The sequence below is a fragment of the Myotis daubentonii genome, chromosome 4 (assembly GCF_963259705.1).
Source record: "Myotis daubentonii chromosome 4, mMyoDau2.1, whole genome shotgun sequence".
NCBI classification, from domain to species: domain Eukaryota; kingdom Metazoa; phylum Chordata; class Mammalia; order Chiroptera; family Vespertilionidae; genus Myotis; species Myotis daubentonii.
In genome coordinates this window covers 33,563,355-33,585,852 of record NC_081843.1, presented here as the reverse complement: position 1 = coordinate 33,585,852, position 22,498 = coordinate 33,563,355, and the positions used below count along the sequence as shown (strand labels likewise).

General features: G+C 45.3%; 1 protein-coding gene across 3 annotated transcripts; it reads right to left on the bottom strand.

Annotated features, from left to right (window-relative positions):
• Positions 1 to 2,622: 2,622 nt before the first annotated feature.
• BCL7B (BAF chromatin remodeling complex subunit BCL7B) lies at positions 2,623 to 22,498 on the bottom strand. Of its 3 annotated transcripts, none has more exons than XM_059693481.1 (6): positions 20,308 to 22,498; positions 17,236 to 17,311; positions 10,304 to 10,400; positions 7,995 to 8,165; positions 7,092 to 7,171; positions 2,623 to 2,694 (listed from the first exon to the last, which is right to left on the bottom strand). In XM_059693481.1, exons 1-6 carry the CDS (start codon positions 20,397 to 20,399, stop codon positions 2,638 to 2,640), a joined length of 573 nt encoding a protein of 190 aa, XP_059549464.1. In that variant the 5' UTR covers positions 20,400 to 22,498; the 3' UTR covers positions 2,623 to 2,637. The 3 variants fall into 3 exon arrangements, with proteins under 3 accessions (XP_059549464.1, XP_059549463.1, XP_059549461.1); XM_059693480.1 differs by lacking the exon at positions 2,623 to 2,694 and adding an exon at positions 5,776 to 6,827 and having other exon boundaries at positions 20,219 to 22,471; XM_059693478.1 differs by lacking the exon at positions 2,623 to 2,694 and adding an exon at positions 5,776 to 6,827 and having other exon boundaries at positions 20,308 to 21,992.

Below are 22,498 nucleotides of genomic sequence, written 5' to 3'. Positions count from 1 at the left end.
CAATTCCAGTAAAGGACACGTACCTCGGTTGCAGGCTCCTCCCCATCCCAGGCCCTGGTCAGGGCTCGTGTAGGCAACCATTCAATGTGTTTCTCTGACATTGATATTTCTCTGTCTTTCCCTTTCTCTTCCACTCTTTCTAAAAATCAACAGAAAAATATCCTCAGGTGAGGATTAAAAGGAAAAAAAATGACAGTAATGCACTTAATATAATACACATTCAGATATAGATATAGATATAGATATTATGCTAAGTGTCCGACCAGTCGCTATGATGCATATGAACCACCAGGGGGCAGACGCTCAACATAGGAGCTGCCGAGCTGCAGTGACTTGGCAGCAGTGGTTCTTGAGTGACGCACCCCAAAACCAGAGAGGAGGGAGCCCGATTCCTCGTGTGGCCACACGATTCCACCTTTGGCTGTGGGTTACGTTGTTGCCAGGGCACTGTCAGCCCGAATCTGGTTTATTGCACACTTGCAGAGTGCCCTCTTACACTCTGGGACCCCTCTGGGGATGTCGGAGAGCTGGTTTCGGCCTGATCCCCACAGGCCAGGCCAAGGGACCCCACCTGCCAGAGGGACCCTGCTCACTCCTCAGATGCTGGGAGGTTGGCTCCAGGGCATGTCCAGCCCATCTGGCCCAGTCCCGCCCCCCTGGCCACCTCCTAATTAATTTCCTTTCAATGTGCACGAATCCATGCACCCGTTCACTAGTTGAATATAAAGGGAATCCACGAGCCTGTAATAATACTCAGCAAAAAGGAAAACAGGCCGTGGCCAGTGTTTCCCAGTGGTTAGACTCGCAGGGGTGGGCAAACTTTTTGACTTGAGGGCCACAATGGGTTCTTAAACTGGACCGGAGGGCCGGAACAAAAGCATGGATGGAGTGTTTGTGTGAACTAATACATGTTAACACTGCTGCTGGTGAAGGAGCGGAGGGGAGAGCAAGAGAACCCTCCGCTCTTTCGGCTCCGCGGGCCGGATAGAACAGCAACGGGCCGGATCCGGCCCGCGGGCCGTAGTTTGCCCACGGCTGTCATGAGGGATGGGATTCCCACCTTCCTGTCCCCAGTCCTAGCACCTGATCATGATGTAACCACGAATGTCAGCTACCTCCCTTTGTTAGCTTTCTCTCTCTTACCCTTTGTGACACTTGATTTCAATAATTGTTTCTCACAGAAACTCCACTTGGTTCTTTTCCAAATGTGCCTCATCATTTTTTATCTTAGTCATTATACTTTCAATAACCTCATTTAAAAACATTAAAACTCAAGAGGCCTGGTACACAAAATTTGCGCACGGGTGCGGTCCCTAGGTAGGCCTGGCCGGTGATTGAAGCATGAGCATCTGGTGTGGAAAGGCAGGTCCCAGCTAACCTCTGGGCCCTGGGCAGCACCTGGGCCCCTGGGTCCCCACATGCCCCTCCACCTGAGTCACAGTGCCTGAGTCCCCATGCAGAGATGTGAGCACAGCCGGACACCACGGGCCGGGGTGCAGCGTGGGCCTCTGGGCTGCCCAGTGGTGCTGCACGGAAGCCGGGTGGGCAGCGCACTCTCTCCTGGCCAGCCTCGCAGACCGGCTCCTGCATGAACCTACGGGGAGACCGACAGGCCCCTGCAGTCCCGGCAGCTGCGGCCTGGCTCACCTGGAAGCCCAGCCTGCTGCCCGCGCCTCGTCGCTGATGCCCGCCATGTTCCACGCCATCCCCTGGTGGTCAGCACACGTCATAGCAAGCAGTCGAAGAACTCCCGGTCAAGGTGACAATTTGCATATTAGGCTTTTATTATATAGGATATCTTCCATTGATTTCAGAGAGGAAGAGAGAGATACATCAATGATGAGAGAATCATGGATCAGCTGCCTCCTGCACACCCCACACTGGGGATCGAGACCACAACCCAGGCAGTCAAACCTTGACCTCCTGAATCACAGGTCAACATTCAACCACTGAGCCATGCCCACTGGGCTCTTGTTCTCATTTTAAAGAAGAGAGAATTAACACTCCAGAGGCCAACTCGCCCAAAACAGCCAGAGGGAGGAGGACCGGTTCTAAACACACACTCATGAGGCCTCTGTGTTAAGCGGTTCAGCCAGGGAGGCGGATGGACAGACACTGTCTCTGGCTTGTCGAGCGGCATTTCCTCAAGGCCCTCAGATTCCCTGCATGACCCCCACCTTCCCTACCTGCCATCAGAGCTGAGGAGGGCAGAGGATGGGAAGGGCCATCCATGGTTCACCTGGGAGAGGACATGGGAGGAGGAGGGAGGGGAGCTGGGAGCACCACAGACCCCAGGTGGGGGTTAGAGGCAGCGATCTGGATGCTGGCCGCCCTGTCCCAGCGTCTCAGGAGCGTTTCTTTCTCCGGAAGAACCACAAGCATTGCTTTAGGCCAGTGATGGCAAACCTTTTGAGCTCGGCGTGTCAGCATTTTGAAAAACCCTAACTTAACTCTGGTGCCGTGTCACATATAGAAATTTTTTGATATTTGCAACCATAGTAAAACAAAGATTTATATTTTTGATATTTATTTTATATATTTAAATGCCATTGAACAAAGAAAAATCAACCAAAAAAATGAGTTTGTCACCTCTGACACGCGTGTCAGGTTCGCCATCACTGCTTTAGGCCGTGGGACTTAGAGCTGGTCTCCGCTGTTCTGTTCTGTGGTGCGGGATCCTCTCTGTCCTGGAAACTGGAGTCAGGGATTAGAGGTGGACCACCTGGGCAAGCCCTTTGCATTGGACCCTGAGCCCTCTTGTGTCACGGGTGACCCGGGTTCTGGGCACAGCTGATCTGTGTGTCCACAAGGGGGCTTCATTTTCCTGGTTTTCAACGTTTGCTTTCCATAATACTGTACATTCTGTTTTGTTGGGTTTTGTACCAAAAATAAAACGATTTGCTGGTTTCCGATAAGTACGTGTCATCACTGAAGAGAGCTGGGGGCGGGAGGGACATGGAGGGATTAGGGCAGGGAGATGGGAATGACTTCACTTCACGGTGGGAGGCTGGTTGTGAACATTCCACGTGCCTCGTGTGGAGCTCAAACTAAGGTCTGGGTTTGAAACCAGATCCGTTAGATCCTCAAAACGGACGGGATCTGACCCCCCCCACCCCCCCACCCCACCCCCGCAGCTCCCGGAGACCCTGCCTTACCAGGGGCCAGGGCGAGCACGGGGCCCCCTCACCGCCCCCCACCAACACACACACATACACACACAGTTCCTCAAGCTCGGGCTTCCCTACAGCACACCCAAAAGCTGCTGCCTCGGCTGCCAGTTTCCACTGTCTCCGCAGCGCCCTGGGGAGGGTGCTGTTGCCTCCTGCTGTCTGCCTGCTTCCTCTTCCCCCTCAGTCTGCTCCTGACACAAGCCAGAGGGTCTGTCCCCACTGCATCAGCCCAGCGGGTCCTCACCTACAGCCCTGGCCCCTCCCCCTGCACTCAGGGGGTGCCAGGTTCTCACCAGCCCTCGATCTCTAAAGGATGTGCCCCTCAACCCCCTTCCATTCGGCCTCTTGCCTGTCCTGCTGCCCCAACATGGGCTGTCCCCTCTGCCCAATGCCCTTCTCCAGGTGTCTGCCGGGCTCTCCTCCATCCATCCAGTTTCCCTCAGTGAGCCTCCCTTTGCCCTTCCCTCGCGGAGCCCCTATGTGGCTTCATTCCCATGTTTTCATGGTGCCCCTGCCCTCCAATGGCTGCACCTCACGTCTGTCCAAGGATGTTTCCCCCCCGCACCCCGTCCTCTCCTCCTGGCGGAACACACGCTCCCTCCATAGGACAGGCAGCTGGCTCCCTGCTGCTCTGTGAGCACCCCGGCATCACCTGCGACACGGTGGGTGCTCAGTCAGTGATACAGGTTGAGTTAAGATGCTCAGGCAGAGGCACTAGGTGTAAAGGCCATTGGAAGTGTGGACAAAAGGGGCCACATGCTAACCTGACAAGCTCAGGGAAGGGCCTGCATGGCAGTCTTGGTCTGAAATTAAACTTTAACTAAAAGCAGTTATGGTGGGTAGTTAACGTCCTAGGCTGGTGTTTTCACCGACAAGGTCAACCTTTACCTTAACTGAGCCTATCTGTCTTTTTACATCTATAACAACATACCCTTGAAATGTCTGGGTAACTTGTAACTTCCCTTATCTGGACCCCTTGGGGCACAGCCGAAGGTGCCTGGGCATCAGGACAAATACCACAAATTCCTTCATTATTATCATGTTAATTGTTCCTGACCCACTTAAGTATATGTCTATCATTTAACTTTTTTTAAAAATATATTTTATAGATTTTTTAGAGGAAGGGAGAGGGATAGAGAGTCACTGCCTCCTGCACACCCCCTACTGGGGATGTGCCTGCAACCAAGGTACATGCCCTTGACTGGATTCGAACCTGGGACCCTTCAGTCTGAAGGCAGATGCTCTATCCAGAGCCAAACCGGTCAGGGCTCATTTTACTTTTTATCCAGTCCCAGGGGTTCCCCCCCCCCCCCCGCTTTGCTTTCTCCCACCTCTATCACCAGTCGATTTCATGTAACCCACTTACATCCCTTCCTTTGATTGCAGTCTATATAGATGTGACATGCCATTCTCCAGAGCATTATCTCAATTCATTAAGGTTCCGCTTCCTAGCATTTGTCGACAGTTTGGCTTAAATAAACTCATAAAATTCTTTACAGGATTCAGTGGTTTTTTACGTTAACATTACACAGACTCACTCGAGCCGAGGGCCAGTGAGCTCTTGGCCCAGCGCGCTCGGGGCGGGGCCATGGGAGCCAGGTGTTCATTTTTTAGCAAGAAGGTGGGACAAAGAATGAAAAAGGAGCAGTGTGTGTTTTCCCTCAACTACTTAAAAGCTGATGATCTCATTCCATTCTGAAAGCTATGAATAGAAACCCTTAGATCCCATGGCCTGTGGGGACTGGCCTCCGGCGGAGCAGCCGCTCATCCCGGTCAGCCGAGCAATCATAGCAACTGGTTGACCAGTCATTCTGTTCTTTCTACTGTTCGGTCGCTGGGCTTTTATTATATAGGATACTTATTTTATGTTCCACATACAATTGCAGTATCTGTGACATGCATTTGACAACTTGATAGTACATGTTATGTAAAATTTTTTTAAAAAGCAAATTAGGGATGACAAAACAGGGCAGCAGAATTTGGTTCTCTCATCCCATAAACTTGGAGCTCCTGAGAAAAGTGAATCACTTTAGGGAATACTGAAACAAAGTTCTTTAACATGTAGAATGTAGAACTCTTTCAACCATGACTCTGGTTTTCCTTTGGAATCAAGAAGGAACTCATGGACAGAAAATAGATTAGTGATTGTCAGGGCCTCCAGGAAGGGGCAAGTGGGAGCAACTGCTTAATAGGTATGGGGGTTTGTTTGAGGTAATGAAAAGTTTGGAGGTAGAGAGCAGTGATGATGGCATAATATTGTGTATGTACTTAGTACCACTGAACTGTATACTTCAAAATGGCCAAAATGATAAATGTTATTTTATGTGTATTTTGCCGTAATAAATGAAATAAAGAACTCATGAATGCCTCCTAAGCAGCTGTGGAAAACAATTGGTTGCATTCAGTGTACACAGGAACAGTCATAGAATTCCAACTACACGACAACTTCAAAGGGAGTCTACCAATCACTGGCATCACAGCCATTCTCTGGGAGTAAGACAATGGGCAGAGCCTAGTCCACAGTGACTTCACAAGCACTCAGCCACCCATACTCCCAGCCCCACCCCACAACCTTCAAGAATGAAGCACTCAGATACCAACAAGGCATATTTCAAATAGTTTAATTTTAAAAATATTCTATTCAGTGCTAAAATATGTCTTCACTCACTGTTGCCCATTTCCATTTCTTAAACTCTTATGAAACAAAAAATAAAATCACGAAGTTCAATTAAACATGCAGATTTTAAAGAAAGGGAATCTTTCTAGAAAGTCTGAGCTGAAGGAGTACTCTGGGGGATGGGTACTGTGGTCAGACTTCAAATTCTTTCTGGGGTTTTGTGGCATGAATGCTGAGGACTGTGGCAGGAGGCAGAGAATGCTGGAATGAAATGTACGGGTAAGAACAGAAAGCTGCATGTGTGTGGGGGGGGGAGATAGTTTTCTTTTGGTGGTGGTGGGGGGAATTGTCAGCAGCTAGAGAGCCCATGAGAGGCAGGATGACCTCAGAAATGGGCAGAGGTGACAGGGCAGCAAGAAATCTATATGGACTTTTTTGCCCTCATGTGGAGAAAAGCCCCTTCCCTCCAAAGTCTCTACCTAGGCATCCTCCAATAACGGCCCACAGGGCACCTGGCCCTAAGGGAAAGTCCAGACATCCACAGTCGCCATCAAATTCAAGTAACTCTTAGCACCCTCTTCTCTAAAGGGTGCCTTCCACATCTCTTTCTTCTTATAGAAGCGCCAGCAGCTCAGTCCAGAGGTTCTGGAGCGGAGACTGCTACCTGGAGGTGACAGATAAACCTTGGGATGGCTGATACTCCAGCCTACTTGGGAGACAAAGAGGACATGAGCATTCCTCTTCTCAGGAACAAGCAGACATAGGTGCCAGGGAGGGAAGATGATGCGATAACCCCAAGTCCTCTGTCAGCCTTCCAGAATAGAAGGCTCCTATGGGCAGGCTCTGGTCCCCAGCGCTTGCCCTTAGCCCAGCAACACAGCACAGTCAGAACCAGAATGCAATAAATAGAGGCAGGGGGCCAGGAGGTGAAGGGTGCCAGGATGGTGCTAGCTTTCTGAGGCTGTCTGCGGCGCTGCGGGTTGGTCCACACAGACGCGTTTCAGGGGTGGGGCACCTGAGTCTTCCTCTTCCGTGGCCATCTAGGAGCAGCCAGAACATGGGATTATAGGGCCATCCGTCTGAACCAGAACCTCCCCACCCGTAATTACAACCCAGAAGCCCAATGCCAATCTTCTCGTAGATAACCACACATTTTCCCCTACCTTATAACCTGGAGACACTAGTTTTCCTTGCTGCTTCCCCACGCTACTATACTATAGCACATTCAACACAATATATGCAATTCACAGCAATGAAGTCCTTCCTTTTTTCTTAGAAACTGGGAAACCCAAGTGCCTCCTTACCTGTGTCTCCAGTGGAACTGGTTCTTCCTTCGTGAGAGTGGGAGGTTCATCAGCCACTTCTGAGGCAGGCAGGGAGGGCTCTGTAAAAGCAACAAGGTCAGCAGAACGGCAAGGCCTCCTGACGCAGGAGACTCCTGTAGAATCTGCCTTAAAGCTGGGGAAGCTTTCCTAAGGTTATCTAGAGGTGTCTTGGTGAAGAGGCAACACTGGCTGAAGAATCAACATACAGTTCTAGCTGGTTTGGCTCACTTGGTAGAGCGTTGGCCTACGGACTGAAGGGTCCCGGGTTCGATTCCAGTCAAGGGCACATGCCTGGGTTGTGGGCTCAATCCTTAGTGGGGGGCATGCAGGACGCAGCCGATCAATGATTCTCTCTCATCATTGATGTTTCTTATCTCTCTCTCCCTTCCTCTCTGAAATCAATAAAAACATATATTTTTTAAAAAGAATCAACATACATAGAAACAATATATAAGAAGAAATTCACAGGAGATAATGCAAAGAGAATAAACTCTGAAGTGAGAAGGAATATAATTAGAGATACCCACGCTACCAGTTACTAACTATGTGATCTTTGATAAGCAATTAAAACTTTCTAAGACTCCACTTCTTCATCTGTAAAATGGAGATAACAGCATCTATTTCAAGGATTTGGGAGAGAATTATACCAGGCATTAAATATTGAAAGTGCCTCACACAGAACCTGGCACTCACTTGTGTTGTCTGTTTTCTTCCTTCATTCTGTAAGGGGAAAATACAACCATTCTCCAAAGTAGCCCAAACTGTTAACAAATAGCTTGAGACTGCCAGACTCTGTGGCATTTTCTCTATCCACTTACTCCAAAGAAGAGAAACATCAACAGCAAGAGGCAAGGCCCCTCCAAGATGCTCGTCCTGACTTACCCTCAAGGATCTCCTGGCCCAGAGTAGGGGGCTGGGAGTCATCTGTGCGGAAGTCAGAGGTGTGTGCTGGGCTCAGGGACTCGCTCTGCTGGGGGCTGGGACTTGAGTTGGTGCTGCTGTCCACCTTGAGTTGATAGACATCAGACACAGAACTCTGGTTGCTGTTTTCATCTGGAAACCAAACATGACAAAGGCAACAGCTGAGGGTGGTAATTATTCCTCAAGAGTAACTCTGGTGTCTTCTTAGGCAGCCATAGACACACCAGGTACAATGATCAATGGTGCAGATGCACTCTGAACCAAAGGCAGAGGTTCATGGGGCTTCTATGCACTGCAAATTATCAACAGAGTCTAAGTTGATTAACTTAAGCATTTCGTATGTCACGACATATTCTAAGCACCAGGTGCAGCTAGAATTTTCAAATTTATGCAACATGTATATTTCAGGAAGATCAGGATACAGTTAATTATTATCCACCATTTATAGCTTAGACCCTGTATTTTCTTATTGTCCAGTGGAAGAGATGGACAGTATGCCTCTCAACCTTTCTCACACACAAGATACGTAGAAAATGATAAAATCTGTCTGGCATTCTCGGCTGTCTGAAGGAGGAGGATGGTTATGTCTGGAAGTATTCAGCTCAGATCCTTTAGTGGTCTAGGTTCCACCCGAAGCCTCAAGGGCCAAAGGAATCCCACCTGGGAAGCTGTCTGAAGGCTTGAAATCACCACCTAAGTTAGAAATAGTTAAAAAACACGGGAGTTGTGTTCATTCCTTCCTCTCCTGGTGGCTTAGTTCAGGCCTAGCCTCCAGCAAAAGCCACCTAACTGCCCTTCCTTCAGTACCATGTACTCCCACTGTACTTCACACCTCTGCCAGCATGATATTTCTAAACCCTTCAATGGCTGCCTGCTGCCAAAACAATAAAATTCAAATCCCAGTGCTTCTCCGGACAGGGAGAAGATGGCCCTATCATAACATACAAAGTCCTTTCTCATCTCCAGTCTCACTCCCTGTTGTTAGTCCACACCAAGCTGGACCCTAAGCAAAGAGCTACTTCATGCACAGGTGTCTTTCTTATTCTTTCTAGCCTTTCTGGAAAGCCCCTGTACAGGCCAGCACTGAGCTCAAGCATAATGTCCTCCACATTTCCCAAGCTCTGTTGAGTAAAAATGACCACCTTCTTTTATGCTCCTGTAGTATCCTGTGCACACCTGAGTTTACTATTTTACACACCAGTTTCCTTCCATTATACTCTGTGCAGATAGGCTCTGTGGCTTATTGGTCCTTGAATTTCTTGTGCATAGTACCTGGCATACAGTAGGAGTTCATTAAATGTTCACTGAATGAAAAGGATGAAATGGTGGTCAGACTGAGAAAGGGAAGCCTCATATATGTCTCCTAGAGTTCTACAGTTATTGAATACCCCACACATAACTAAAAAACCTTTTTCTTGTATTCCTTCATATATCACACTGACCCTGGGGTGGGGACAGAGGGTTGGGGGAAAGGTCGGCAGGGGATACCTGCATGCTCCCAGACTAATTTTGAAGAGAAAATTGTAAGTCCTTTCTAGTCTTTACTTCTACGAAGACCACGATCTTCTATGCTAAAATGGAAGTTGCATTTTATTATAAAAAGAGAATAAAGCTCTAAAAAAAATAAATAAAAGAAAGAAAAAAAGTAAGAATAAAGCTTTGTCACTTTTGAACTTAGGCGAACACTTTTTTTCTCCAAACATCATTTCCTTAACTAGGGATGATGGTAACTGCCTGGTTTTATATCACAGGCTGATGTCAGGATAAAAATGAGAAACTGAAGTGAAAGTGCTTCACAAACAGTAACTGCCACATAGGTGTAAGAGGTCACATCATGAATGCGGTCCTGACACAGGCAGGACCTTCACTGAAGATTGATTTAAGAAGCAGAACTTGTGCCAACAGGGGATAGTAGATGCCCTAGCTTTGGGTGGCCCACTCTCAGGTACTATCATAAAGTATACTGTCTAAAGAAAAGAGCTTCTGATCCAGAAAACCAGGAATTAATGTGGTTTGTCACTTACTAGTTATGTTACTTTATATATGTAACTTCACCTCTCTGAGCCTGTTTCCTTAAATGGAAAATAAGGATACTATCATCTATCTTGCAGGGTTACTGTGAAGTATAAAAGGGAAGATTTATGTATAGTGCCTAGCAAGATACCAGCAAAACAGTAGGCACTGAAATTATACATAGAACTATTCTTATTATTAATGGGTTCATCTAAATTTTCATTTTCCTGCAAGGAAGACATATGGATGCAACTCACCCTGGAATTCAAGAAGGAGAGAGGAATTGGCTGAGGCATCAGAGGGAAAGCCATTAGGTTCCCGGGCTGCTGAACCATTCGATTTTGACTTTTCTTTCTAGAAAAGGAAAAAAAGAGGGATATGACAGAGCCAACCAGGAGACTTGCAGAGATAGAGAAGGGTGCTTTTTGAGACACCACAGAGGTCTGGACTAGGACTGAACAGGAATAATGACAGTGGTTTTGAGAATCCAGGGCCCGAGGCAGAATGGAATCCTGGACAAGGTGTTCGCAAGTCTCAGTGTCTGTATCTGTAGAACGGACCCTTCCAGCGCTAATATCATGAATCAGAAGTAAAAGGTAGACATATATACCTCCACTAGATTTCCCTGTGGTACTCTTCTGCTTTCTGCCCTGATCAGAATGTTCAATTCAACCCTTCCTCATGAGGATGGGTGAGAAGCACAAAATATTAATTTCGAAAAAGATTCCTATTTTAGTAGCACAGCAGGGGAAAAAAAGTAAGTGAAAGAAGAATGGACCTCTGACTGGAAAAAGGAAGGAGTCATTTATATGTAATGTAAGAAGTTTTGGGACAAGGGGCCCCTGCTAGCTCTATTCCTGACCAAAAAACCCATCCATTCAAAATGTTCACCCTACTTCAATCTTTACCTATAACATCATTCCCTTCAAGCAGGATGTAGGCTACACATGTTAGGGAACCACAGTGGGAAGATGAACTAGCCTGCAACAAACAAGCCCACAGGAAAGGAAATTTGCAAATGACAGCATCCCAACAGCCCAAAGTTTAAATCTGGTAATTTCAAATTCACTAATTCATACTGTTCATCATGTCTCTTTATTGTACATGCATTGTACTACTAATACAATTTTTTGTTCATAACTCTCAATCCTATCTCTGCAATAAATCAACTGTACAATTTATGAATGTCCTTCCCTTCATTTTTTCCTATACAGACATAATTTTAGTGTAATTACACTTGACCATTTTACTACATAAGCTACATAAACATGTTTTTAATAGCTGCATAATATTCCATATACCATAATTCACTTAATAACTTCTCAACTATTAGACATTTAGCTTTAACTTATTTAGGATTGTGTTTATTTATTGTTACTAGAAATAAAACCACAATGCTAAGCTTTCATTTTTCCCTGGATTATTTTATTGAGATAAAATTCACACAAAAATATTCCTTCTGGATCAGAAAATATAATCATATTACTTTCCTTGAAATACACTGTACCCCACTACTCTCTGAAAGGGTACTAGTTTCACAGCACCCATGCCAACATTTGGCTTTATCATTATTTTTTTCTGATCTCTATTTCATCTTCATTTTAATGATTCTATGTTCATGTAAAATACATACTTCACTATAGGGAATTCTGGAAGTACAGAAAAAAAAACACGAAAACCAGAGACAACCTACACATATATTTGTGTGAAAATGGATCATATAACTTACTTCCCCTTCCTCATTCACTGCATTAAACATTTCTCTATGCAACTGAGTAAACTTCTACATCTTTTTTCATTCTTATTTATTCATTTTTATATATTTTTATTGATTTCAGAGAAGGAGAGAGAGATAGAAACATCAATGATGAGAGGGAATCATTAATCAGCTGCCTCCTGCACACCCTACACTGGGGCATATACCCTGACCGGGAATTGAACTGTAACTGCCTGGTTCATAGGTCAAGGCTCAACCACTGAGCCATGCCGGCCTGGCTACATCTTTTTTATAATGGTTACAAAGATTTACAAAATACAGGTGTACAATAACTAATTTAATGAATTCTGTACAATAAGTTCTCTTTTTTTATATATGTATATGTTTTTATGGATTTTTAGAGAGGAAGGGAAAGGGAGAGAGAGAAACATTGATAAGACAGAAACATTGACTAGGAATTGAACCAGTGACTCTTGGTTCATGGGTCCATGCTCAACCACTCAACCACACTAGCCAAGCTACATTAAGATCTTTATTTTGCTTGCAATTTGAAACACTATAAACAATGCAGTAATGCTGAACGTTTGGCTTTATCATTAGGTATATTTAAGCATATTTTATACACATATGATTATCTCCTGAGGATAAATTCCTAGAGATAAAACTTGCATATTTAAGGAATAAATATTTAAAACTTTTTACCCCTTCTGTTTTACTGAGTCAGTTATACATGACAAATAAAACTGTAAGATATTTAAAGTGTACATAATGGTGACTTGATATACATATAGGGTGTCCCCCCCCCCCAAAAAATATATATACACACACATACACACTTTGAATAATTATAAAGGCAGTGTTTAGTAAAGTAAATTTTACATTCAAAACTGAGCTATCAGCTGTTAAAGTGTGTACACATTTTTTTGGGACACACTGTATACATTTGTGAAAGGATTCCAACAGTCTAATTAATTAACACATCCAGCATTGAAAGCTCTTATGATCAACTTGACCTGTAAAGTTTGTGCCAATTAACTCTCCCATCAGCAGTGAGTGTACCACTCCCTGTATCCTTCATAATTTTTTCTTTACCAATTTGATCATCATTTTCCATTTTTCCTAATCTAACAGGTCTATGCTAGTACCTTAGAAGATAGCACACCACCATGAATCACTAGAGGGCAGATAAACTGATGGACCTCTGGGCCCAGCTCAGAAAGCAACACAAACACTGCAAGAAGCCCTCAAGAGAGACAAAGGGAGCTGAGTCCCAGAGAGAATTTGAATAGGAAAAGACCAGGGACTTAAATGGGAAGAGTTGAGGGTGGGAGTGGGGGTGGAGGGGTTGATTCTAGCAGTAATGGCCTCACAGGTGCCAGGGATGTATGAAGAATAAAGAGTGGCTCCATAGCCCTCCTAACATTTACCATGGGCTTGGCAATGACAAGGGAGGATGGTTGCTCCTATATTAAGGTAGCACATGGAAGAATGGTACTAGGGAGTTCCCTGGGAGGCAGGGGAAGATGGCAGAGGGAACTCCATCCCTTAAATTCATTTAGAGGAGGGAAACCAGAGTTTAGTCTTATATACTCCCTCAGGTACATATTATTTTAGCCAAGGCAAAGTAGAGTCCCAAGGGAATTAAAGGTAAGTGTACAGAAAACACTAACCAGATATTGGAGGATAACAAGCACCATGAAAGACAATAAACAGAACAAGCTATACCAGAATGGCAATGGCACAGAAGAATTTAAATAAAACACATAGTGAGTCTGCTCACATAGATAAGGATGATACTGAAAAGTTGTTTTGAAGAAGAATCAATACAGGAAATTGGTATAATTGTTCAAAATAAAAAGTAAATGAGTTTGGTAGCAGAAATAGAGATAGTTTAAGAAAGGATTAATGAGTAAAAACTGGGTTGAGAAATGAAAATAGGGAAATGAGGAAAGAATAGCGAGATGAAATAAATGAAAGAAAAGTTCAGAAATAAAGAAGCTAGATGTGGAGAAACCAAGATGGTGGCATAGGTAAACACCGGAGTTTGCTGCTTCGCACAACCACTTCAAAAATACAACTAAAAGACGGAATGGACATCACCCAGAACCACAGGAAGGCTGGCTGAGTGGAAATTCTACAACTAGAAGGAAAGAGAAAAGCATACCGAGACTCAGAGGAGGTGCAGTGCGGAAGTAAAATACTAAGGTACAAAGGCGCACTCAGAGTGGGCTGGCGGCTGAGGGCGAGGTTGTCTTTTTTCAATCGGGAGGGAGTCTCAGGCTCTGAGCTCCAGTTCTGGGCGAGTCTCTGGGGACCCAGAGACTCGGGACTGTCTGGCATCGGTCGGAACTCAAAGGCAGCTGTCTCTCGGAGGTACTTGCAGCAATTGCTGGGACACTGAGAAGCAGGGCCTCTGAAGGCAGGACTGAGAGCAGCCATAACTGCTCACTCCGCCCGCCTTGTTGATCCCGTGCGACCTGCCCCGCCCAAGCCTTGCATGGAGGCGTTTGCTGGATAGCCTCAGGCAGAGGCTAGATTAGCACCTCCCTAGAGATCAGGACAGAATTTCTCCCACTGCAGATACAGCTGATCCTCACAGCCAATTGGCCTGGAGGTCAATCCCTCCCAGTTTTACCTACAACAATCAAGGCTTAACTACAACAAGACTGTGCACAAAGACCACAAGGCGGTGCACCAAGAGTGTCTTCCTTAGGTAATTGGGGAGGCTGAACCACTGGGCCCTAGAGGTCACTTAGCACAGAAAACCACTTTATCAACACAGGGAAGCATAAAAAATGCGGAGACAAAGAAACAGGACACAAATGACAGAAATGGAGGAAAGCAAACTGCTGGATATAGAGTTCAAAACCACACTTTTAAGGTGTTTCAAGAACTTGCTAGAAGCCACCGATAAATTTAGTAAGACCCGCCCTAACCGGTTTGGCTCAGTGGATGGAGCGTCAGCCTGCGAACTCAAGGGTCCCAGGTTCGATTCTGGTCAAGGGCATGTACCTCGGTTGCGGGCACATCCCCAGTAGTGGGTGTGCAGGAGGCAGCTGATTGATGTTTCTCTCTCATCGATGTTTCTAACTCTCTCTTCCTATCTGTAAAAAAATCAATAAAATATATTTAAAAAAAAAATTTAGTAAGACCCTCAAAAAGACTGGTGAGACCGCCAATAAATGTAGTAAGATCTTCAAGAAATCTAGTCAGACCCTCGAGGTTATGATAAAGGACCAACTGGAAATTAAGCATACAATGACTGAAATAAAGAATATTATACAGACTCCCAACAGCAGACTAGAGGATCGCAAGAATCAAGTCAATGATTTGAAATACGAAGAAGCAAAAAACACCCAACTGGAAAAGCAAAATGAAAAAAGAATCCAAAAATACGAAGATAGTGTAAGGAGCCTCTGGGACAGCTTCAAGCGTACCAACATCCGAATTATAGGGGTGCCAGCAAGATATTGAAAACCTATTTGAAGAAATAATGACAGAAAACTTCCCCTACCTGGTGAAAGAAATAGACTTACAAGTCCAGGAAGTGCAGAGAACCCCACACAAAAGGAATCCAAAGAGGACCACACCAAGACACATCATAATTAAAATGCCAAGAGCAAAAGACAAAGAGAGAATCTTAAAAGCAGCAAGAGAAAGAAAGTCAGTTACCTACAAGGGGGTACTCATACGACTGTCAGCTGATTTCTCAACAGAAACCATGCAGGCCAGAAGGGAATGGCAAGAATATTCAAAGTGAGAATGCCAAGAACCTACAACCAAGATTACTTTATCCAGCAAAGCTATCATTCAGAATTGAAGGTCAGATAAAGAGCTTCACAGATTAAGATAAAGCTAAAGGACTTCATCACCACCAAACCCTATTATATGAAATGCTGAAAGGTATCCTTTAAGAAGAGGAAGGGGAAGAAAAAGGTAAAGATACAAATTATGAACAACAAATACACATCTATCAACAAGTGAATCTGAAAATCAAGTGAATAAATAACCTGATGAACAGAATGAATGGGTGATTATAATAGAATCAGGGGCATAGAAAGGGAATGGACTGACTATTCTTGGGGGGAAAGGGGTGAGGGAGATGCGGGAAGAGACTGGACAAAAATCGCGCACCTATGGATGAGGACAGTGGGTGGGGAGTGAGGGCAGAGGGTGGGAGGGGAACTGGGAGGAGGGGAGTTATGGGGGGGAAAAAGAGGAACAAATGTAATAATCTGAACAATAAAGATTTAATTAAAAAATAAATAAATAAAATTAAGGTCACAAAAAAAAATATATAAGTCTTTGTTTTACTAAGGTTGCAAATATCAAAAAATTTCTATATGTGACACGGCACCAGAGTTAAGTTAGGGTTTTTCAAAATGCTGACACGCCAAGCTCAAAAGGTTCACCATGACTGCTCTAGTATATATAGAATACTGTGCATTTATGTTTCACTTACTTTTTTTAAAAATATATTTTATCGATTTTTTACAGAGAGGAAGGGAGAGGGATAGAGAGTTAGAAACATCGATGAGAGAGAAACATGGATCAGCTGCCTTCTGCACACTCCCTACTGGGGATGTGGCCGCAACCAAGGTACATGCCCTTGACCGGAATCAAACCTGGGACCCTTGAGTCCGCAGGCTGATGCTCTATCCACTGAGCCAAACCGGTTAGGGCTGTTTCACTTACTTTTATGTCTGTTTTATATTTGAGATTTTTCAAAAACAATTAGGGGAAAAGAGTTGGAGACAATCTGGGTGTTTTATTACCCAAGAAATGTTTACATGAATGTGAACACTATATAAAAGAATACAGTACAAGGGTCAAAGGTAGTAACTGTATTTACAATTATAGAAACATGGAGAGTTCTCAAAAACAAGGCTGAACAAAGGAGAATGGAGGTTTATAGCACAATGCTACATTTAGATGTTAACATTTAAAAACACCAACATGAAACAATGCTATGTGTTTTTCAAGAATACACAGATGTCCAAATAAACCCATGGAAGAAGAATTAGAAAGGCATATATACATATAAAACATATAAAAATACACTGCAGTGAATAGTTAACTGGATAAAAACAGGAGTCAGCAAACTTTTTCTTAAAGGGCCAGATAATAAATATTTTAGACTTTGCAGACCATTAGGTCTTATGGCAACTATTCAACTCTACCATTATAACTCAAAAGCAGAAGGAAACCAATGGGCATAGCTGAATTCCAATAAGGCTACTCTGACTCTCACAGCAGGATGGGCTATAGTTCACCAAGCCCTGGAAAAGGAGAATGGGTTAAGGAAAGGGAATAAATGGAAAATATAAAGGGAGGCTCTGTGTGGGCCAATGACAGAGGATGTCTTTACATATTTCCAACTCAATTCTGGGGAAATAAACTCCTTTATCATTAAGAGGTAATCAAAGAAAGAAAACAGTACCTTTTTTTGTTGGGATTTTCTTCCACACTTACCTCCTTGTTGTCGGTCACAGGAACCCACTTAAATATCCTAAGCGATGTGTCACCCACAGTAACCCATTTTTTCTCCCTAAAAGAAAAATACTTCTTAGGACTGATAAAACAATAAAATAGATTTTCTGTTCATAACTTGGGCTTTCCTACTTCTCAGCAAATCATTCCTTCAATCTTTAATGCTTTCTAACTTCCTTTCCGTCAAATTACCTTAACTTTCAGTGCAAAATCATCCCTTTCAGAAAAACTTCTGTCAAATCCCTTTGGCTCTGAACTCTCTACTTGTCATTTTTCCTCATGTACAGAATACCAAAGCCTTTTTCCCCCTAACATACTAACCAATATAGAGTACCAGCACATTTCCAAACGCAGGTATCTATCTAGCATCTTTTTCTTTTCAAAAAATAATTCAATTTCACAGATACTTATAAGGCCCTCCAGGATATAAAGGATGTATAAGATATAGTTCCTACCTGGGGAGCTCATAGGAGTGAAAAAGACTGAAGGTGGCAAGGATGAGAAGGCTGAAAGGCAGAGTAAGACTAGGATACCCCATGGATGGGAGACTTCGATGACTCCTGTGGAACTCTGGGTTGAAACACAAACTCCATTTAAAAATAATCAGAGGCCAGGATGCTTCCAGCTAACAGAATAAAGCCTTACACTGGTTTCTGGAAGAGGTGAAGGCCAAGCCATGGAAGAACTGCTTTAAGGTTTTATTTTCCAGAGGAAGTAACTTTTGAGATAAGCCTTAAACATATGAGAAGCTTAATCTTTTCCCAGGCACATACCTAGGGAAAGGCAAGTGACATTCTTGAAAATGGCAGAAAATTGTGGATAAGCGGGGGTGGGGGTGGGGGTGGGTGCTAAAATTACTTCTGAAAGTTTCAAGTCCACATCTGATAACATAAAAAAAGCAAAAACTGTTGTTACTTTTGCTATTGAGGATGTTATTCAGCAAATAACATCACAGGAACATAAAAAAGAGACTGTGATATAACAGAAAGAAAGAATTAAAGACTTAGAATATTGGAAGTTAATTCCTGGACAAGACACTCCATTTCCTCATTTATTTAACAAATATTTAATATACAAGACCTTGTGCTAGGCCCGAGGCACAAAAGGAACAATATGCATAGTCCCTACCCTCACAGAGCCTGCACTCCAGTTAGAAACAGACATCAAGCAACTCATTTCATTGTCAGTCACTTAATCATTAGGTTAACCATATCAAATTGCCACTTTTGTAGGTTAAAAATCAAATATAGAAAATGTCTTATGGTTTAATCCAATACAACTGTGTAAAGTTTTATGAAGGGGATCTGATCTAGATTGGGGTCTTGAAAGGTGTCCTTGAGGAACCAACTTTTGAGCTGAGCTAGGAGTTAACTAGGCAAAGGGGATGTAAGCCTGAGGAAGGATCCGGGCAGCTGGAATAGTAGTGCGGCTCTAATTGAAAGATGGCCAGCATCCTGAAAAAGAGGGCAGTTTGAGCCAGGCAGGTGAGGCAGGCAGGACCAGGTTTGGTCTCATAAGCAAGAAGAGGTCACTGAAGCATTATTTTCTTAGCAGGGGAGTACTCTGATGAGATCTGCACTTGAGAAAAATATTATCACGCTGAGTGAAATGTGAGCAATGGACCAAGGGCTGAGCAAGCTGAAACGGAGATCACAGGGAGGCTGGGGGAGAGAGGATGTCATCTGGCTTAGGCTACTAGCGGGGGCAGAGAATGCCCGAAGAGAAAGAAAGGTGTGCCAACTCTTAGATTTCACACACAAAAACCCAGAATTACATTTGGAGGGGAAAAATCATGATTGATTAACCAATGTTTATAATGGGGTCCCAACTATACACGAAGCCTTTGGATATAGAGGAATAAGGAACTTGATCTTGTGGGGAAATGAGCAAACAGGAGGTAAGAAGCCCCTAAAAGGGGTGGCGAGTGAAAGACAGGAGGGCTTTGGTAAGGCTTCCTGGAGGGAGTTAACACCTACCAGGGCTAAAAAAAAAAAAAAAAACACCTACCAGGGCTTTAAAGTTATTAATAATCATCAACTAGAGAAAAGCACTCAAGAAGGTGACATAAGTCAGAGAAAGATAAGTATCACATGATACTCATATGTGGAATCTAATGAACCAAGTAAACTGATGGGGGGAAAGAACGATGTCCCAGAGATACAGAAGCATGAACAGACTGTTGAACCTCAAAGGGAAGGCAGCAGAGGGTGAGTGGGAAGAGATCAACCAATGAACTTGTATGCATAACCCGTGGACACAGACAATGGGGTGGCGAGGGCCTGGGAAGGGACGGGAGCGGACTGGAAGAGGTTAAGGCGGGTAAGGAGGACCTATGTGATACTTTCAAAATATTAAAAGTTGGCACAAGTAGTTGGCTGTGAAACTTTAATGTGGTAATACATCGGCGTTCTTGATACAAAATAGGCAGTCAACCAGCGTCTGCAAAGAACAGTACATGAGCCGTTTCTAAACGAGGAGCAGGTCTCGACTCCTCTACCCACAGCTCCCAGGGCACTGAGAGAATGCCTACACAGTTCGGAGTGCGTCTGGTATTAGGGGAGAGAGTTTTGATTTCCACACCAAGTTTGCTCCCGTGCTAGGTAGGTCCCAAGTACCTCTCACCAAACTAGAGTGCTCAGTCTGGCGGACGGGATACTCAGATTGTTGGTTAACATATGGGACAGCTCACAAAGCAAAGGCCTACAGAGGCGGGCATCCGCGCAGTCAAAACCGCACCAGGATTGGTGAGAGGAGCAACATCTTCCAGACCAAAGCGACCGGAAGCCGGCATCTCCTCTGGCGACACACCGCCTACTGACAGGTGGGCGTGGCCATGAGCCGGTCGAGCCGCTAATTGGTCAGGGCTGGCGCGCCCTCTGAACTCACGCCGACGCGAGCGGCACTCTCCTCCCGCCTTCTCCGGCTCCCCCCTGCCCCCCACTCCAGCGCCAGTCGGTGGACTCACACCCCGCCTGCCGGTCTGGTGCTCCTCTGGGCCTGGACCGGCGAACCCCGCCAGCACCCTCGGCCCCGGCCTCGGCCTCGGCCCCTCACCATTTCCGCACTTTCTCGATGGCAGCCATCACCTTCTTGATGTCGTCCTTGGCCCGGCTGCGGGTCTCGGCCCTGACTGACCTGCCCGACATGGCGGCGGCGGGGGCGGCGGGAGCGGCGAGAGCCGGGGCACTGCTCCCTAGACGCGGGGAATCGCGCGCTTCACGCGCCGCCACCCGCCCGCCGCAGCAGCGTCACCGCGGCCGTCGCCCCCTCCGTGCGCGCGTGCGCGGGGAAGCGCGCGCACTCGCCCGCCCCTTGGGGCTGCAAGCCTCCGTGCGCCTGCGCGCCCCGCTGCTGGCGGCCAGGACCCCTGGGTGCCCCGGAAGACCCCTCGGCCGGGACGGAAGTGCGCGGTGAGCGGGCAGCATGTGCCGCTGGCAGCAGGTGCCCTGGGCAGGGCGAGGTGCGAGGCGCTGCCAGTGGAATCTCTGGGACTTTCCCAGAGGATTTGGAAGTCGGCGTCTCGTTCTCAAGCCAGGGTTGCTGCCATTACCTGTTTTATGGACTTGACCTTACGGGGACTGCGGTTCTGCATCATCCTTTCCTGCTGCCCTTCCTGTCTGGCACCTGTCTGGCTCCCCAGATAAGCCGCTGTACTCCAGCCACAGAATTTCACACCTTTCTTCAGTATGCCTTACAACCTTATACACACGTTCCACACTGGTCAACTGACCACTTTGGTACTCGTCCAACATCTCATTGAACTCAGAGAAACCTTGACCTGACATCCTGGGGTTCCACTTGTTCATACTTAGCACTCTACTCATTGTCTTTAATTCAGCAATAATTCATTCAATGATGCCTGCATTGTACAAGGCTCTGTGCAAAGTGCTGCAGTCAAAATCTGGGTTTTTGCTTTCAAAGAGCTTTCAGTTTAGTGGTACATACAGATCAGAAAACAGGCTTTAAAAAGGCGTTTTATAAATGCTAGGCTAAGGGAAGTACAAGGTACTATGACAATCCTAATATAATTGAGAGGTGTCCAGAAGCTTCTGGGGGGAAAATGACCTTGAAGCTGACTTCTGCAAATAGGGTAGATGCAATTGCTCAGAGGCAAACTGTTCACAAACATTGTAGATGCTCAATAAATGTTTGGATGAATGCTGAATATGCAGTGCAGCTCCAGTGAGACAGGCATTTATTGATGCTTGCAGTATGCAAGGAGAGTCCTGTAGCAGCTGTTCAGGAGACAAAGGAAGCAGGTGACAGTTTGCACAGGTTGGTAGCATCTACTTCTCTCACCTCTAAAGAAACTTCCTCCTATGTGCCCCAGAGAAATGCCTAGCTAACCCTGAACTTGACACAGCCTCTGACTATGACTGTTCAGCCTTTCATGATTGACCAACATCATGGCTTGATAAGCAAATGTCTTGCTGATGAGAGGCCTAGGAATAGTGTCTGCCTGACTGAGGAGTGGAATTGCTGAACCGTGTGCAGGGAAGGGATAATTCTAGAAATAATGGAATAGCCCAGCAGGTGTGACTCAGTGGCTGAGCATCCACCTATGAATCAGGAGGTCACAGTTTGATTCCTTAGGTCAGGGTACATGCCCGGTGGTGGGCTTGATCCCCAGTAGGGGTCATGCAGGAGAGAGTCGATCAGTGATTCTAATCATTGATGTTTCTCTTTCTCCCCCTCTCTGAAATCAATAAAAAATATATACAGTATTTTAAAAATTAGCTACACCCAGAGACATTGTCTCCCCATGTAGTGATTCTAGGGAGTCAGCTGCTGGAATCAATGACAAACATCTAGGATCAATGACAAACATCTAGAGTCCGTTGTGAGCCCAGTCAGCGTGGCTCAGTGGTTGAGCTAACTATGAACCAGGTCATGGTTCCATTCCCGGTCAGGGCACAATCCCCAGTAGGGGGCATGCAGGAGGCAGTCAACCAATGATTCTCTCTCATCACTTATGTTTCTATATCTCCCTCTCCTTTCTGAAATCAATAAAAATACACTTAAAAAAACGTTCATTGTGATATTGCATAGTCCTACAATTAGATGAAGCTCTGTGTTGAGTCCTAGAACGTATGTAGAGGTGATCAGTTTAATCTGGGACTGCCTCTCAAATCCCTCCTGCAGTTCTCCATGTTCTTGTATGGAATAAGCAAGTCTTTAGGGAGTCAGCTGTGGCAGAAAGGTGTCATTAAGGAAGAAAAAAAGAGTAAAGGAGAGGGTGAGGGGT